General features: G+C 44.5%; 1 protein-coding gene across 6 annotated transcripts; it reads right to left on the reverse strand.

Moving 5' to 3' along the window:
- Positions 1–934: 934 nt before the first annotated feature.
- On the reverse strand, positions 935–15,270 carry TRAF1 (TNF receptor associated factor 1). Of its 6 annotated transcripts, none has more exons than XR_014185610.1 (11): positions 13,496–14,632; positions 11,739–11,823; positions 9,815–9,913; positions 8,437–8,598; positions 6,415–6,486; positions 6,220–6,285; positions 5,236–5,673; positions 4,558–4,735; positions 3,831–3,979; positions 2,120–2,683; positions 935–2,023 (listed from the first exon to the last, which is right to left on the reverse strand). XR_014185610.1 is itself a non-coding variant. In XM_082068055.1 (11 exons), the coding sequence occupies exons 2-11, from the start codon at positions 13,702–13,704 to the stop codon at positions 2,465–2,467; spliced, it is 1,677 nt and encodes a 558-aa protein (XP_081924181.1). In that variant the 5' UTR covers positions 15,068–15,270; the 3' UTR covers positions 935–2,464. The 6 variants fall into 6 exon arrangements, 3 of the variants coding, with proteins under 3 accessions (XP_081924181.1, XP_081924183.1, XP_081924182.1); XR_014185611.1 differs by having other exon boundaries at positions 935–2,048; XR_014185612.1 differs by having other exon boundaries at positions 935–1,692; positions 1,878–2,683.
- Positions 15,271–19,514: the final 4,244 nt, after the last annotated feature.

Below are 19,514 nucleotides of genomic sequence, written 5' to 3' on the forward strand. Positions count from 1 at the left end.
TTCCACAACAGAAGTGAGTTGCTGTTTTAGAGCACTCCTGATCTGGCTCCCATTTCAGCATCAGCTGTTCCCTTATCAAGAGGGTTTTGTGACTGAAGGTCTGCGAGATGAGGATCCGGAGCCTGTTCCCGGAGCCCCGTGTTTGGAAGGAGAAAAGGGAGCTACCGAAGGGCAAGTTCCAACCAAGGTATGGTTGGAATTAGAACCAGAGTCCTCAAATCTGACGTTCAGCTGAAACAAAGAGCATTGTCTTTTTATTGTTTATTTAATATGAATTTAATCCACTTTTTATAAACTTTCTTTGCGTGCTTCTATGCAGTTGCATACGAAGAGCTTGTAAGTGCTCTTGCAGCTGTGCAAGGTTGATATTAAATGGAGCCCTTCCATAATTTTGACCCAGGGATGTTATGTACACGTCTGCAGCTCCTGAGCGCGGCTCAGAAAATACACCCCCCAAAAAACAAAATACAAACTAAGAAAGGCCCGGAGGCGTCAGGTCGTTCCCTCTGCTCGATGTGTCTCCCGACCTGCACACGTTGTATTTTTGCTTCCCTTGATGCAGACACATACACATCAATATTCTCTCGCACACATTCACATCTTCTCTCCCACACACTTTCTCTCTTTCCCCGGCGCTCACCCACGCAGGGTTTTACTCATGTTCCGTCACCTTCTCTGTCTCCCACACACAAGGAAAATCCTCCTAATTATATTTAAGACATAACGGCTCTGCGTGGAAAAGGATTTTGCACAACGAAGTGACAGCGGGTTCAGCTGGAACCCGTGGGGGGGAACCCCCTTGGTGCTGCCCTTGTAGAAATAAGTGAGTTTTGCAGCTCTGCCCGGTGTTTCTCCAAGAAGCCGCTATCATCGTGTCGCCAAGTTGCTCAATTCCCTATTTTACAGTGAAAATAACACACAAACCTTATTTTTAAGTTAGCGAGCTTTACTTAGGAAATAAATAAAATCATAAGAAAATATGAATAATTGTAATAAATACAGCACTTGTCAACATTACATGGCCATGAAAAGCATCATATTTTTAGGCATATTACTCCAGTGTGGTTACAGGGTTTGGCACATTACTGCAAAAACAGCTTTCTGTCCCTGAAAGAACATTTTAAACATGGAAGAGAGAAAAAGACAGAGAGACCAAGAATATCGAGTTCCTTCACGAACAAGCTTTGACGGATATTTGCTTACGCGGTGATTTTTGTTTTGAAATTTGATACTTCATCACAACGAATTATTTTAAAGGGTGCTGTCAAGATAGAAATGGGAGCTGTGCGAGGTCTGTCCGTGTGGCAGCAGACATAGCACACGGCAGCTCAGCAGCTCTGCTGGGCACCGGTGGCTCCCACGGGTTCCAAAATGCAAGTGGACAAACAGCTTCTCCTCCCGCTACTCAGGCAGCGGGCGCGATATCGTCTGTTCCTCCTGTTTTCCATTGGGAAATAGTGCAAAGGAAAAATGAATCAAGTGAATGCAGAACGGCCTTTCAGTCATAAATGCACAGCTGGTTCTCGCGGTCCCGGGCACAGGAGCTGGACAGAAACTGCGGCACCAAAACCCAGCTCAGCTCCACCGATTCTGACACAGCTGCTAGGGCTGTGCTTTTTGCTTGCTGCTTTTTGGGGATAAGGTGTAACATTTGGACTTCGCACACATCCAGACGTTGCCAAGCTTGACTTGCTTATAAAAAAGAATAAAAATTAATTCCTTACCCCTATTAAAAAAAAACACAAACCAAACAAATAAAACACAAAACAAAACATGTCTAGTAGCTACTTCTATTTTAGCGACAAGACTTAACCATCAGAGCACGGAAAAAGAATCAAGCAAGGAAAAAAATCAATACTTTCCAATAAGTCACTTGCCTAGAAGGTTCAAGAAGTGACGGAACACTTGAAAACAAAGCTCCTGAGGGGTCAGGAAGGCCAAACGACTCCTTCGCAAGTACAAGAGGTCATTTCCCAAGGCACAGTGTAATCTGGTCACTGACTGCTGACGCAACACGACGTCTCTTTACAGAGCACATAAATACAGGTCTAAAATAAATAGCAAGAAATAAATCATCTGGTATAAGGAATTCAAGCTGCAAATGTGACCCACAACTCACAGATTTCAGGGTCATCAATAAGCACAGACAGAGACACCCGATGGGTGTCTTGGGAGGTGAATCTGCCCTTGTTCCTGCTGTCACCCCCAGCCAAACCAGGCGGGTGTTGATGAAATAATCCCAAATCTCATTGGCAAGAGGCACTCGGGGGCTCTGGGCAGACCTGGGCACGCTCAGCAGCACAAACTCAAGCAGGGTCTTCAGCTGATGAGGTCGATTCGGGAGCTCGGGCTCTGGGTTTTGTGTGCGCACGAGAACGAATACAAGGTCTCAAGCTGATGGGGTTTTTTTCTTGTAAACTAATGAAATTCGGTAGGCGACTTCCAGACACCCACATTGCGGGATTTACTGGTTTGTTTCTATAATGCATTTAAGGAAAAGCGTGTCTTCTTTCACATAGGCGTATTTAGGCGACTGCAGTTTGGCCAGAGGGAGGAACAGGGGGCAGCCGCTCGCAACGTTCATGTCGTTCACGGGTCTCTGGAATGAAGCAGAAGTCAAGTCTGGGCGAAACGCATCAATAATATGTTCCCTGTTATTTTGGTCAAGCAACATGAATGTAACCTGAAAAACAGAATGTGAGAATGAGGAGTTACTGAACTGAGAAACAAACCAGAAAATATCAGAGACAGAAGTGCAAATGTGCTGCAAAAGCAGCTGCATGCTCTATCAGTAATTAAATACAAAATATAATTGGTGTTTTGCAACCTGCAAGGTGAACGAGGGCAATTGGAACAGTTCCCAGATGAAGTATTTAAAACTTTGCCACCAAGGAAATCAAATTAAATAAAGCAAAGTAAGGAATCATTGCTTAGTAGAGAACTGCACAGTGTAAAGACTTTTTTCCTCTCTCTCTTGACAACTTATACAAACCCCAAGTTTGGTTACAGTCATCACATTAATTTTGTTATTGTGGTTTGGAATCAAAACAAACAGCTCACTGCCTGTACGCAAATATGTACAAGACACAACCTAAATATTAGTATAGAATCTCCCCACCTCATTACCCCTTTTATAAACTCCCTGTTCTTTCGCTTGAAACACAAACTCTATGTCATAATTTTTTAATACAGTGAGGACTTAGAACTTTGATTTCTATTTTCTTTTGGCCGCTAAATGCTAGTAAGGCTGTTTATATGAAAGGCTCTCAGAATTATTACCAGGAAAGCAAGTGCTAGAGCAGAGACCAGCACCTTGTGCACATTCTCACTGCTTTTCTAACCACTGTTGCCATTGTCCAATTGCACTTTTAAAATGAGGAAAACTGAGATCAGGATCCCATAAGACATCTATGGCGTGTTTTAAGTAGAAGTGGAACCTCGCGTTTCTAACGCCTGTGCTTCAGGCACCAAGTCATCATTCCCTCATCGATTGATATTATCTGCATATAGCAAGAGCCAGGAAAAAGTGTGTCTCTGGCTTTAGCCCAGGTGGACACAGGTTGGGAAACGTCAAACACCAGCATTCTGGTGCTTGAAAATCCCGCAAGGCCACGTATGGAACCCCCGTAGGAGCAGCTTTCCCTGTGTGTGCATCACTCCGTTCAGAGGCAAATTATGACCTAAGGTTGAATACGGCTAATAGCCATCAGAGAGGAAAATGGGGAAACGCTCCAACTTGCACTAAACTCAAGAGAAAACGTCCCCTTGTGTTCACCAGCAGAAGCCGCGGGTTGATGCTGGATCGGGTACAAAAGCGCCGCCCTTCTTACCTTGTGTCTGAACGGCCACGGCAGCAGAGCATCGTAGTCTCCTTTCATGACAACAAAGAACAGGGACACGTGGGTCCCTTTGCCGGTCCCGTCCCCGTTCAGATACACCCGCAGACAGACCTTGTAGCCGTACTTTGCCGTGTAAAAAGCTGAAAATCAGAACTCCTCATTAGTAAAGCTTCCTTTGAAAAAACATCTTGATGAGTGTACGTGAAAAGACAGTGTATGACGTGTTTTGTTATCACAGAGATGAGAACAGACAACTCAATACACCCCGGCGATTAGAAGCAATGAAAATCTAGCGCTTGGAATCCTCAAGCGCCTCGTGCCTCGGTGAAAATTAACTGTTATTAGCCACACGAGCATATTCTACCTAATCAAATTACTTCTCCCATGGGAGGTAAGTGCTGCAGATGATGCCACAGGCACCACGCTGCGGGTTAGACGAGACGGATCCAGCAGATATCAGTGCAAGGAGCTGCAGTGGAGGGCGAAGTGCAAATGAAAGCCCAGAAAAGAAGACAACTCAGCAGAGGAGCGCATCACAGCTGCCCTGAATTACAGGCAGGAAAGCATGAGGTCACCCTATAAACAGCATCTTAGCTCGAGGAGCTCTCCTAAAGGACCTCCTGGCCACATAAGCAGAAACAAGCATCATTCTAGAGAAATGCGTGTGTTTTCTAAAGGACTGGGGTTTGCTAACACACGTATACGCCCCGTGTGTTACCTGGTGAATACAAACTGACTGCTCTTCCAGTCACAGAGTCTTGTAACTTCCTGCCAACATCTGTTATTTTCCACAGAAAGACCCCATCGTAGGAAGCTTGCTCGGAGAACAGGAGGCTCTTGTGAAGGTTGCTCAGGCCTGTGTCCTTCTGCGTCAGGCACCGGTGCAGCTCTGCGATCTAGAGAAAACAAATCCGTTCTCAGCCAACCCCCCTCTCCAGGCTGTTGTGCTGAGCATCAGCAGAATTGCTCCAGAAACCCCATGTTCTGGGGAGTCTCCTCTTTTAAAGTGACAGTTACATATCAACTCATAAGACAAATAATTCGATAGATGGTTGTTTGGTCCTCCAGGGATAATGCTGATTTAAGAGGATCCATCCATTAAACAACTGTCTTGCTTGCTCACAGTCTGGCCATGGCAAATTCTGAACACTCAAAACTCTCAGGAAAATCTAAATACCTGAAGAGGGATTTAGATACCAAATATTAGAGATCTCCATTTGAAAATTCATACCAAATAACAAAAGGATCCTGCAGATGTGTCCAGAACTTAACACTTCACAGTTCAAACTGCTGTGCCCACCCCTGTCCTGGTCTCTATACCACCTCTCTCCGATATGTGTAAATATTTGCTACGTGTAGAACAAGCACAGAGGCAATGCCTGTCACAATTATTTACCTTCAGCTCAAGACCTCGTATTATATTTTGATCGAGTTCACTCTGTCTCCGAAAGGCTGTGATTTCCAAATTAGAGGTCTCCACCTCTTTATTGAGCACGGACACGATGTTCTCAAACACGTGCAGCTTGTTTTCTAGCTCAGAAATCACTTTCTCCTTCACAAGCTGTTGGAGAACAGATTCGTCCTCAGAAACAGAAGGCCCAGGGAAACAGTCTTCCTCCAGATCCCCGCCGAGTTCCAGCCCCACTGGGATCGGCAGGTCAGGGATGCTCTTTCCTGCACCATTCCCGTTCAGCCCTGGCTGTGGGACGAAGCCGTTTGCAGCTTTGGCAGCAGAGCACAAGCTTGTCTGCAGCTGCTTTATGTGCTGCAGCAGAAGCAGCATGTGGGGCCCAACTGCAGTTTTTTCATGGTCTTTCATCTTCTCTTTGCTTCCCTGTAAGAAGAAGACACTGTCAATCCCCTCCGTACAACTCCCATAACTGGCCTGGGGGCAAGTCAAGCAACATTCTACAGAAAACAAAACCATTTTCTACAATTTTTTGATTGAACAGGATGCCAGGCAGTCCCAGCAAGATTCTCAAATAAGCCAGTATTTAGTACACATGCCATGCACAAAAGGTAAGGCATCTGCCAACTAAAACGCATGGAAGACCTGATAGTGTTTTAAGAGGCATTGCCTTGAAGGGAATATCCAAAACAGCGTAGAACAGCGTATCTGATGAAACAGCAGAATGGTAATAAACATCTATTTTTATCTGAAGCAAATGCAGAGTGCAGGATAGAGTATCACAGGCTGAACTGCACACGCTGTGTGACCAGGGCAGTTCCAACATCACTGCTGGGCTGTTCAAAGCGGGCAGAACTTCTCTCTTTTCTTACAGAAGTATTTAAATCGGGAACACAACGGCTGGCTCGCCCAAAGCACCGAGCGGAGCTGTGCACCCTGTGAGCCCTTCCTGAAGGCAGCTGGGCCACTCACCCTAAACGAGCAGCCGACTTCAGAAAAACGACATCCATCCTTGTTCGTTAAGGGTGTAGAGTGGTTCTGTTAAAAAAAAAAAAAAGGAAAGAAAATAATCAAATACCAACTGAAGGCGCCAAAAGCCAAGTGGGCGCCACAGTGAGAGCACCACGCACACAAAAGCTGTATTGCATTCACTCATCTGTTCCCTACCTTTTCCTTTGGTGGCATCTCTGTTTGCACATGGTTTTGTTCTTTACATAAATTGCCTTCACACGAATGTTCCTGTCATTAAAACAAGAAGAAAATAATTCAGTACCTTATTAAAATAATTGAGCATATTTATTCAGGAGTCTTTGAAACAAGGCCTGTTTTGGGGAATGCTGTTCCCATTTGACAGCAACGCAACAGGCTGTAGAGTTCTCTGGTTTCTTTTTAGGGGAAATAACATTCAGACATTGGGGACTAAAGCACGTCTGCTGCAAGCGGGCGCTGCTGTCCCCTGTACAACCACCTGCAGGCTCAGAGGTGCCTCAAGCTGAGCCTCTCAGCTCATCGCGCTTCTTCTCAGCCTGGCAGGCGCGTTCAGGGACAGATCTCCAGATATAAGTATATATAATATCATATATATATGTAAAATACAGACCTGTTAAGTGAAAGTACAAAGCGTGATCTTTCACTTGTGGGGCCCAGAGCTTTTGGAAACTACTTACAGACCCTTTGCAAGGTCACGCTGGGAAATCCGATCCTAGCTTGGCGATGGACCAGTCTTGCCCAGTTCAAGCCATAGTGATGTGCACACAGACACACACATGTGTGTACACACACATAAAAATGCAGGTGGGTTACAGAACAGAAAGAAAATATACAGGAAACCCAAATATAAACTCTTTTTGCACTGACTTCATATAGTTTGCTCAACATGCAGGCCCTTCTTGCATCCTGCTTATTAACATTTTGAAGGCTCAAATCCAAATTTTCCATCATGATGTGCTAATGCAAAATGCATTTACTGCTAACATGAGACTTCCTGCCATTTCTGGCTCCGAGAGGGTAAAGTAATCCTGCCACTGCTTCACACAACTGTAATATGTGTATTTAACACAGCAACTGTCGGCTTTCAACTCATACTGTTCAGTGGGCTGGTTTTAATCTCTATAAACACCTTTGCATGATAGCTGCCTAGAACTTTTTGGATAAAGCCATTGCAGGAACCTTCAGGTCTCCCCTGCAGAGTCCTGAGGTTTCTCTTTCCATCCTCAGAAACACAGCCACAGGATTTTCTCACTCTCTACCTCATTCTTTAATATTCTACATCTCAGCTAGCACACAAAGCGTGCCTTTCTTCTCTTCCTTTCCGCTATTCGACTCCCTCAGGTTGCTGATTTCTTGAGGGTGAGAGGTTTCTTTAAAATATGGAAATACAAAAATCACAAGACCAATAACTGATTAGGTAAGATGGAGAGAGTGAGAGTAGCGCCCAAAACTAACTAATGAAGGCAGGCAGAGAAAAATCAACATCTTAAGGCCAAGCCCCTGCTTGGTTGCCATGGTTTCCTCAGCAAAAAATTAATTAGCTGATAGCTAACTGGAATGAGTGGGAGGAGAAGAGTTCGTCCTTGCAGGGAAACGAGCCGGGCGAGGTGGATCTGCAAAGAGCAGGTGCTGGGGAACAACGCGGCTCAGGTTTTGCCCCCAGCCTGCACAAAGGTTAAAAGGGATTAAGTGTTGCCACCTTCTGGTATTTACAATCTCTCGGAAACATCCACTGGATGTAGCTCTGGTAAAATGTGTCCGGGTGCAGATATTCTCTCTCTGTGAGAGTTACTCAGATACAAAGAGCACATGCAAAAGCTTCCCTAGAAGCAAGTTTTAGTGAGAGGGCTTTATTCTTACCCCAGAGGGACTGTTACTTCCATGCTGAGTAAATCTCACAGCTCAGTATTTGGAAAGGCATAAATCTGTGAGTTACAACATGCAAAGCTGTTCCCTCCTACCTCAGGCTACGTTTTTGAGATACACACTCTTAGGCAGAAGCTGAAACATGGGCCCTGGCTGAGCACACGGGTATTTATTTCTGTTGTACCATCAAACACAGCTCCAACACATGCATGGAAAAATTAGCAAACTCAGGACAATTAAATATTCTCCAGATGCAATCTATCACAAATGTTGTGATGGATTATTCGTGCCATTAATATAAAGATCTGATTTGAAACAGAGAAATGGTCTTACTTGGTACTCACTACTGGACAAGCTCCGCTTACACTTCTGACACATCGTCACATTATTAACACATCCATTTTCCAAATGGTCTGCAAGCTTCCTTCTCATCACCATGTGCCCACAGCCAGTGTGACAAGGGATTAAAGCGTATTCACACAAGCTCTGATGCTCCTGGAAGTCAAAAGTTACGAACCAAAATGTAAACTGCAGGTAGACATTGAGTTATGAACAGTCTCCATTCTGCCAGCCCCGATCTTTGCTTTGCGTTTCTTCTCAGCTTGGGTAAAGTCCCACTCCACAACGTTACCGAGATTACTGGTGAAAAATTCACCAACTTTCCTGGGGCTTTTTTGTTAATTCTTAACTTTAAAAATCCCCAAAAAACAACAAACACCTTTTGATAAATTCAAAGATGAGGTCTCCCTTGAACTGTCTTTCTCTTCTGCTTTTGTTTGAAAACAACATGATCCTCGTCCCAGCTTTTTTCCTTGTCTTCAAGAATCCCTAGCCCTCAACAAGGCAAAACATCAGCGTCACTTCTTTCACAACTGCATCCAACAGGTCTGCTTTCATTTTCTTAGAAACACGGTATTTCAATAACAACTTGTCCCTCTCTCACGGCGGGTCCTGGCGGCCCCGTGTCACAGGGATTTAGTTTTGGAGGAGACGCCGTCCCCGCGGAGCGGGCTCTGAAATGCCAATCGCAATCACACGCCCAACTCTCAAATCAGTTTTGCCAGGTGTTCCTGCTGAGAGGGGCTGCAGTTCCCACCACTGCGAAGCTGCGCAAACTGGGGAGGGTTTTCCTTAAAGAGGAATTAACTCAAATAGAAAATTCATGCAAAATTAGCGAAGAAATGCAGCAGTATCTCAGATGCTTATCAGATGCACAGCAGACAAGGTACGCAGCAGACTCCCTGCTATAAATGCAGAAAGACACCAAAATAAAGCTGCTTTAGTATCAGAATGATCTGCAGATTTTCATTATTCTAATTGGCATGGCAGAGCTACAAATCTCACCCATCTAAATATTGTACCTGGGGCATTTCACATCAGTCTGAAAAGAATGATGGACACATTCAATCAATAGGAGTAATTATGCAGGAGGAAATAATTTCTCTGATGAACACATACTAAGGATGTTGCCCATAACAATGTCCTGGAGACTGAAGTATTCTGGTCTGTCAAAAGCTGCTTGTAGCATCCTTGCATTTAAATAAATATGTAAACTCACTGGAAAAAAAGTGTCATAGTTGATATGAATTTGTGCAACTTTAATTTCATAAGCATTCGGGATGGTTTGGATTTGGTCGAAGTCCTGCTAAAGTTAATGGCATGTTTTTAGATATTCTCTTGGTTAATTTAAATAAACTGCCTTTAAACGTACTTCGAAATTTTTCATGATCCCAGACCAGCTGCATCCCAGCGTCACACAGCGGACCTTGAGCTCAGAAATCTCTTTATTAATGGCAGCATCACCAAAAGCCTGGGAAGTAAACACAATAAGGAAAAACCCACTGGTCAGAAAATACCCCAGCATGTGGTTTTGACATAGGAATAAGGTGACTGTGTCAAAATTTCAGATCTTGCTAAATCCCTTATTTAAAAATCCCAACAAAACCCAACCGTACTGCCATAAGACTCTCTAAGCCAACGAGTTAATCTTGGTGTAGTAGAGAAATAATATTTCTCATATGGTTCAAAAAGAAACTATTTGATGTGATATAAATTTACTGAAAATACGCCTGGCCGACTACAGTTATTATTTTAAGTTTCTTTTCACAGAAGCCTGAAATACATCACATGCGACAAATGTGCTGACAGGACCCGAACTATAGGGTGCTGCCATGTGCCACTCTTAATTAATGCATTTCATTATTGGGGCCATTAACACCTCCTAAACGTGCTGCTGAGAGGACGTGAGCCTGTTCTGCAGTGTGAGTACATTTCTGAGACCGTGGCTGTTTCCATTTAGCATGGCACTGTGCACTAAAGAAATGCAAACCATATGCGAGTGGGGGTTTTTTGTACTAGGTAGATTGTTTTATTATGTTAACCATGAAGAATTGTGCAATTATTATGTAAATTATGAAATGCTACACACTTTGTTGCGTTTTGCACAATCAAAATAGGTGCACATAAACAGCATAGAAAATAAACATTAAGCAAAACCACGGCAAAGGTAAAGCAGAGATTATCAGGAATAGATATAAAGAATCAAGCCGCTAAGTGATCTTCATTGTTTGTGTTGTTTATAAACCCTGGATGTTTGTTGTAAGCTGATCTATGCAGAGCGGGGCCCTGTTCACAACAACCCCCCCGCAGATTGGGCAGAAAGTCCCAGCAGACGCACTGAGATCCCTCAGCAGAGACATCCCAAAGCTTTCCGACAGCTGACATTCCACACGGAACTCATGAGGGTTATCTGGACCTGTTTGTGGTTACGTGTTGCATGAAATTCTGTGACTGGGAAATTTAGTGCAGAATTGGGAGTTTTTCTGAGATATCACCAAGTTCAGTATTAACTGCAGATTCATTATTTTGTTGCAGCTGCTTCCTAAACTTTGCCTTTTACCTTATTGCCAGTTGCTGTTGGGTTTCCATTTCCCTAACAGATTTAGACAGAACATGCGTCTCTTGGTATGTAACCAGAAAGGAGGGAAGGAGCCGAGCTGGGACTGAGCCCTGCGGCCCAGTTTGTATTCAGCATACAGATCAGTGCAGTGATCTGCCTGGAGAATCACACACCAACAAATGAGATCTGCACTGTTAAATTACAGATGAAATGTTTATTAGTGCATCGTTTTTATCAGTTATTATGTTCAGCTCTATGTTTTCCACTGTTTCCTCCAGATACACTTCTGTCAAAACACTTTCTAGGCGACTCAGCAGCCAACACTCCAGGTTTTTGTCTTTGGGATGCTCCACCCGTACCTTTGGTAACACATTTGAAGGGTACAGAGAACCCTGAGATTGGAAAATCCACTAGGATACTTACTAAGGATAGTTAGTAACAGCTAAGACATATTATTACAAGTAGGAAAGCACTGGTTACTTTGAGACAATACAAAGTGAATTATGTTGAAGAGTGTGGGATTTTATGTTGCAGAAGCTGACAGATCTGGAAAGTCCTAAGGCTTTAAATCAAAAACTGTGGGAAATCCAAATGACTAAAGCATAAGTTAAACATGTAACTATCAGCTGCTCTTGCATTTTATATTTTTCCCTCCTAAACCGTAGTCCAGTGATGACTATGGAGTAGCCCAAAGAGCCGCAAATGATAAATGAATGAACTGTAAACTACAACTTACCCGTTCTTCTGCCAGCAGGCTTCCCTCACTCAATGTGCTGCTATCTTCCTCCTTACATTTCTGGCAAATTGCATTTTTATTGTTTCTGGCAAAAGGAAAGGAGAATGAAATAACAATCAGCCGGCATGCTGTAATTTAGGAGGTCTTTGTATAGACACTGACACAAATAAAACCACTAAAATTGGAATTTCCACTCAGAAACCATAGTCCCTGTTCATTAAAGGGCCGATTCTTGAACATACTGCTGTAAAAAAATCCTGCTGTTCTATTCCTCAAGACTAGGACTAGGGCCATCAATCTTATCTGTATTTCAGCAAAATAAGAGTAGCCTGGATCATAAAAAATAATAAAGATGGAAACTTATTTTACCATGAATTACACAAGAACACCACGTAGGAAAGGTAATTCGAAAGTATTTTAAAACAGAGAATTCCCATTTTCCCAAGATCAAAATATAGACTTAAGATTAAAAAGACATAGTGGAACAGTGCAGAATTGAGTTCTAGAGAGTTAATACTCTACTGCATCTAAAAAGGGTTCTGATCTGCTCTCAAAATATTTAGCATAGAGTTTTATATAGGAAAAGTGAAAAATAAACCTTTCCTAGGGATGTATTTCATCCCCAGTGCTGTTCAGCATCCAGGCAAATAATGAACTAACACAGAGTGAGACGCTCATCAGCAAAGCATCCATCCGACCAGCGCATAACTGATTTCACACTGCACTAATTAGCTTGTTTGAGCCAGTTTTCCACTTGTGCTGTAAGACTCGAGCAGGAAGATAAAACAATTCTGGTTGTGTTCTGCTGACAGTTTCCTGAATTCATGATTTATGCTGCTTCATTAAGGGGCTTTGCTATAGATTTACTGTAGTGAATTTATGCAAGTTGGTCAAATACATTCTTTTCAACACATTTAACATTATTATACATTAATCTTCAGACCACGCGTGGCCAGGGCATTGCCTCAGCTTTTCAGGTGCCCCACACTGATCAGAGCTGGGACTGCAAGGCCTGGCGCACACAAGCTGGTTTATGAAGAACATCCACAGGAAGCGCAGTAACAGCCTTTCGACCGACGCAGCCACCGCTACAGCCCAGGGCTGAATCTCGACAGCTGCTCTTTTCCAACACATCAAAGCCCAAGTCAGCTGGTGTTCCTGGAACTGTTCTGCAGTGTCACCTCTCTCCTGCGGGGCTGACACAGACTTTTCCAAAGGTTCTGGGTCAAGGCGGAATTGTGGAAAGAAAAAGCAGGACAGAGGCAGCTAACCAACCAAAGCGAATCCCCACCCAGCCCCTGGTTTTTGGGTTCTCCAGGACAACGAGTGTCATGTTTGTCACTAATGGCTGCAGCACCTTAACGTGGAGCAACCCAGCTGAGTTCCTAAAAATAAAACTCTAAGATAACATTTATTAAAATCCTATAACATCACTTATCAAAGGACTGTGAAGTCCCATGGAAGCATTAAGTCAGCCTTGTGCTAGTTCTACAAGGTTAAATCTGAGTCATTATGTCACACTTACAGGTAGAAAAGCAGACATCTGTCACGCCCAGTAACCCTAACCCTTCCCCAGCCCGCAGACTTCCACACTGGAAACAAGGAGGTAGAGAGCAGCCTGCAATGCATCGCAGGTAAATACTCCCAGACAGTAAACCACCCATGGGCCAGGTACCCACGGACCCACCACCCAGCAGAGCGGCAGGTGCAGCCCCAGCCGGTGCCCCGCGGTGGGACCCTCTGCAGCGGGGACCTACCGTACGATCCAGGAGAGGCACGCCGAGCAGTACCGGTGCCCGCAGAGCGTCTGCAGGGCTTTCTTCAGCACGTTGTTGCAGTTGCTGCACAGGTACTTCTGGTCAGGCGCATCCTCACAAATGTTACTGGGATATCCAGAAGGAAATTCGTTTTCATCAGGAGAAGAGCTGGGGACATCCTGTGGGCCTCTGGTTGTTTTCTCAGCCATCTGAAATAAACTACTGTCAGAGATAAGGGAAAAAAAAGGTGCTCAAACAAGCAGACACACAGTCCCTTTGATATGAGAAAGTATATCAGGCATCAAGGTCCAGAAGCAGCTCCAAACCTGTGCAGTGATTGAGTGATCTGTTCAACTGAGCTTGTAGCTGACATGTGTGACTAAATGTCACAGTGGGGTTTGACTAGGTACCAGCAGGAAATTACCATACAGATTTAAAATTTCCCTCAAACACAACATGAAAATGGACAATATATTAAAATGAAGCCTTGGGGTTTTCTTTCCAGAGTTTTTTAGCTTGTAGAAAGATGAAGTAAGTGTTGTCATCACCTTACAGCTACAATCCCATCAGTCCACATCACGCAGAATTATTTCCTGTAGAGTAAATCCCCAACTACCTTCAGTTCCCAGCAGCCAAAATTCATGATTACACTTTATAGATGTAACAACCGATGTGTTTACAGTGTCTTTCCTGAAGTCATAAAACTAGTGGTGAAATGGAAATCTCAAGTCCACAAAAAGCTTAGTGCTTGTGCTCCAAGCAGACAGACCTCGAGCCACGCGTGCCAAGGGGCCACGCATGTTCAATACCGTTTGGGGTAAGAAGAGCTGCGCAGTTGAATATTTTTGGAAACAGAACCGCAACTGACTCTGGTGTCTCCCAGAAAGTTCAAGAAAGGTTTTCACGCAGGCACCTGGTGCAGTTTGAACATAACAGTGCCTTTTAAATCTGTTTTTTCCCCCAACAGTACTGACACACAATCAAAAAGAACACTAACAAGTCTCTAGAAAAACGAAGCGAGGCCAGGCACAGACAGCGTGGTTGCCATGCAGTAACAGGGCATCCCCGCGTTTAAAACACCCATTTGCTGTTGCCTGGCTTAGACAATCCACTTGGCTTCTCCAGGCATTTGATGTGGACTTTAGCAACCTGCCGGGAACCACAAATCAAACCCGGCAGCACTAAACGCGCACCCGCGAGTCGCCGAATCTGCGCCAGGGGCACCGCGGGTCGGTGCCGGGGGCACCGCGGTTTGGTACCGGGGGCACCGCGGGTCGGTACCGGGGCGGCCGGGGCAGACGCTCCCCCGCTGGAACCCGCCCGCTGTGCCGGCACAGCCCAGCGGCTCGGGGGCCCTCCAGCCACCCCCCGGGGCTTTCACACCCGTAACCCCCGGCAAACCCGGGGCGGGGAGCTGCTCCGGGGGCCCTGGCTCGGCTGACGCTCCAGCCGCATCCCCGGGGCCGGTGTCGCTGGACAGCTCGGGGCCGGGCGGTGCGCCCGGGGTACCCCCGCGGGGCCGGGAGGCGCCCAGGCCGCGGGCCCGCTCCCCCTCCCTCCCGCTCCCCTTACCTGAGCCCTCCGCCCGGAGGCGGTGCAGCCCTGCGGGGAGGGCGCGGGGCGGGCCCGGCCGCGGGGCGCGGAGCGGAGCGGCCGCGCCGGCGTTCCCGGCGGCAGAGGAAACGCAGCCGGGCGGCTCGGCTGAATTTCGGCGACTGCTGCCTCGCTCAGGCCGGGAGGAGCGGGAGCCCGGAGCCCCGGGCCGAGGGGAGCAGCCCGGGCCGGGCGGGTGAGGGACGGCCTGGAACTTCTGCTTTCATTGCTTTGCGATTAGGGCTGTTAAAACTCACGGTGAGTTAACCTGGCACAGGCGGTTTCTACCAGGATGCGAGTTAGTTTCTGAAAAAGATTTAAACATATTTCTGGATGTGGCTTTTTAAACTCTCAGAACATAAAGAGGTGTAAATGAATAATCTCAGAAAGGCCGGTGTTACAGCAAGGGGTCGGGGTCTGTTCCTGATGAAGGGGCATCTCTGTGCCTCCTTTCTGGGTCGCCAGTTGGCTCCTCCGCTTTTGCTTTGACACTTCTCGAGAGTTATTACACCTACCTCTGTCTTAAAAGGTGCTGAATTACACAAAGAAACTACAGCTAAGTTTTTGGTACTTTCCAAAGCAGAGATATTTCCTCTGCTGAATTTCCCCGCTATGAGATCAGTTAACCAAAAACAGGATGTGGCTCAGAGAGAGATTAACATGTGAAGCTTTTTGCTGTAGAGCTATTCCACCAACGCTCACCATCGCAGGGCTCTGTGGCACTATTTAAGGTGATTAATCAGTGTTTTGCATCCAAGGAAAAAAGCTCATAAAGGGATATATTTTAATATTATATTTTTTAAATGATCCAAAGGCTTGAGACTTTAATGAAACAGATTTCTTAACACATTTACAAATGGAATTTAGGCTCAGATTATAAGTGTTTTAAGGACTGTAGTCATAGTGTGTAAGGGAAACCCAGGGAAAAGAAACTTTCTTAAGAAGTGCAAACAGTATTTCCAGGGCTGAGAACCTCAGTTCAGAGAGATGCTTGAGACAGGCATGTCTCATTCTATGAAAACACACTTCTCAGTTAGTATAAATTATCTGGAAATGTCCACGTGTTCTAGGAAACCCTGAAAAATTGGTAAAACGCAGGAAGGAAAATTTGTTAATAAAAGCAGATCCAGTCTCCAGGGGCTGCTGTACCTCTAGGAACTTGAGCTCCAAGTCCAAATTCCTGCCTGTTTGTAGCTCTGATTTTAAGTAGTTCTTTACCTTCCATGTTATCACTTATTTTCCGACTTAAGTGACCTGTGAAATAGGAGCACAGCACATTAGTGGTGAGGTTTCATCAATTCATCGTCAAGATTAAAACAAAAAGTAGAAGAATCATGAAATTTGAGACATCGTTATCCTCAGCAAACTTGACAGCTCTGCCGCAATTCAATCTCTTGTCTACAATAAAATCTTTTAAAGTGATTTTGTTACATCTGCCTGCGCCTCCTACCAGTTGTTCTGCTTTGTTATGGTGATGTCCTGAGGTCCCAGCCCAACTCGTATTACAGGAGATGGAAAGTTTCCCAATTCCAGAAAAGTTGGACTGCGATCCTCAAAGAGACATCAGGAATCAATGTTTTTATGTTCATCTGTGCTCTGCCTCAAGACTTTTTCCAGGTCACAATGTCTGTAACACAGTATTATCCTCAGCTTCCTGGTGATTTTTATTTTCTTGCCCCACAAATAATAGGTGTTCTGGGGCACCTCTTCAGCATTTATCAGAAAAGAACCCACCCATCAAATGGACGCTACATACCGCACAGAGCCTGAACTAAACTGGAAAATTCTTAGCTGCTTATTTCCACTCTTAATGCCTTGGAGAGAACTCTGGGAACGGGAGCTGTGCCCGCCGGGCCGCCTGCCAACACACTCGGAGCTCTGGGTGGGACACGAGAAAACAAGATCCAACATCTTTTGACTATAAAACAGCTGGCAAAATATGGATATTCTGTCGATAGCTCTGGTCACTTGTACAGCGTGCTATGGAAACCTGTACAAGTATTAGAAAACTCAGCATATTTGAGTAGGAGTAATTAGTGGAAACAGAAAACAGTTTTCTTTAATAATGTCTTCATTAATTCTCATTAATGACAAGAATTGAGGGGAGATTGAAGGCTATGGTAAATCTCCACTAAGCCTTTGAGGAGTTATTAATTTTGCTAATCAGAGCAAAAGAGGAGACGGTTAGAAGATGATCTTCTACACGTGATAGAAACAGAAAGAGACTGACTGCGCTAACTTGCATCTCTCTTCACCGAGACAATAATTCAGTGCTGTTGTAGAGTGACTAATAGCACAGGGCTTATCTTTCCAGTAGTATTTTTCAGCATGGTTCATAAATCTGAATAATTTCCACAACACCACTGACAATGTCTACCTGTGCCTGTATTTTGTGGGCAAGAAACCCAGTTTGCCAATAAAGGAAATACAGTCTGAACTGTGGCACTTTAGGAATAATCTGCATTTCATGACTTCTGGCTATGAACATGGGTAAATAGAACTATTTTATGAATAACCACCTGTGTGTCACAAATATTTCTTGGGGTAGAAAGGGTTGAACACAACAATCTTTACTCAAGATGTCTCTGCTATTGTTTTTGAAATTTGAACATTCTTTTTACGACAGTTGTGGTGTCTAATTCAGTTTAGCGTTTTCCAGGAAATCAGTTGCCGCTTAAACATGGATCCAAATTCCAAGTTCATTCAGAACTTGAAAAGCCAAATTTAACACAAGGAATGGAATTTTGTAATGACCCAGCAATTGGCAACACCAGACTCCGTTCCCAGGAGAATGAAAGAGCCAAACCCAGCTATTTCTCCGAATTAGAGGTGAAAATATTATTAAATATCTTAAAAATTGAAAGCATATGTAACTCCTAAAAGGTGTTTTTTTACTGGAAAATAACTGACGGCCATGCCAAATTTCAGTGTGTTCTGATGTAAGAATCCAGCGGGAGATTAAGAACACATTTTGCAGGAGACGTGCACAAACACGAACATTTAGAGGCTGAAAATGAGCGTCTGTAGGCAGGGGCAGCGAAACGGCTCGTGGTGCTGAACACCAAACTGGCAGAGGGGCTTTTGAAATCACAAAATAATACTGACTCCAAAGATAATCTGGTAGGATTTGGTAGGATTTGGGATTGTTCCACCCGTGCAGGATCCCACCCGCTGACTCACGAGAGTGGCTGGGCCTCCATTGAGCATTTTCATTGCTACACAAAGATAGAAAATGGTGTGACATTCTGGCTTTACATTGCCCAAATACACCGAACAAAACACTCACTGTGTTGAAGTGAATATTTCTCTGTTTCCAGATGATTTCAGATTCTGAGTGTACCATCATAACAAAAGAAGTTGTGGCTAATCTGGGAAATATATTAAAAAGGAACACAAGTATCATGACTGAATTAATTTAGTTGACTTTAGCGGGTCCTGCCTCAGAGATGAGCCGTGCCCATCACTAGGCACAACTCTGCAGTTCACTCTGGACGCCAGGTTGACTGTGATGCGCTGTTATGTCAATAAATAATAAGAATCCTGTTTATCCACGGCCCAGGATCGGTAGATGGGGCCGGTCACCTCTGTTGTAGGAGACATGAGAATGAATTTGGGCTAATACAGAGCTCTCTGGGCAGAGCAGGGACCCCACATCCAGAGTGACTACAACAGCGCAGCGGTCGAGTGCCTGTTTTTCTGGAACCACTAAAGCTATTAGTGGGTGATTAAAAGCCTGGAACATTTGGAGACTTGCACACCACGTATATAAACAACCAAGGAACAGAAAAACACTGTGTACAATTCAGATCTAAAAGGACCTTTCTGATGTCCAGAATCCCCAGCAAGCACAGAAGTACTGAATGTGTTGGGAAATAATTTGCATTTCACAAGACAGATGAGTCATCTAAGCAGTGATTACTCCAAGAGTTTCCATTTTTGCTGGGATTACTCCTGTGAGTAGCTTAGTCCCTGAGAACTCTCCGACTACAAGTCACTAAGGTCAGTGTGGCAGTAGGTTCTAAAATCAATCCCGTGGCATTTCCCTCTCCTCATCTCGCAACAAGGGATACGGCTATAACAGAGTAATTTCCTTGGAAATTAATGACATCTAAACTGAAATATATTAAATAGAATTTCTTACATTGTCCTTCTAGATGTTAACTATGACTTACCTTAGATGAATCTGATTGACCAAAATGAAGAAAATTTGGCCAAGAATCACAGAGACGGTGGGGCAGTTACCGCCTGGCAGGTGAATTTCTTTGACAAATAATTTGGGTGATATGAAGAAATTACCTGAAATTACCATTATGGCACTACACAGGAAAACACATATTTTTCCATCCACTAGGAAATGAATACGGCATTTTCAGTAGCTGAACTTCTGAAAAATGTCTTTTAAAATATTTTGGGGGGAGGAGGATCC

The sequence above is a fragment of the Streptopelia decaocto genome (genome assembly GCF_964273445.1).
Source record: "Streptopelia decaocto genome assembly, chromosome: 17".
NCBI lineage: Eukaryota > Metazoa > Chordata > Aves > Columbiformes > Columbidae > Streptopelia > Streptopelia decaocto.

Coding starts and splice junctions, on each gene's coding strand:
- TRAF1 (XM_082068055.1), bottom strand. CDS start 13,704: ATGGCTGAGAAAACAACCAGAGGCCCACAGGATGTCCCCAGCTCTTCT. Junction 11,824..13,495: donor TGCCTCTCCTGGATCGTACG/GTAGGTCCCCGC, acceptor TCCTTTTGCCAG/AAACAATAAAAATGCAATTT. Junction 9,914..11,738: donor GCCTGCTGGCAGAAGAACGG/GTAAGTTGTAGT, acceptor TTTACTTCCCAG/GCTTTTGGTGATGCTGCCAT.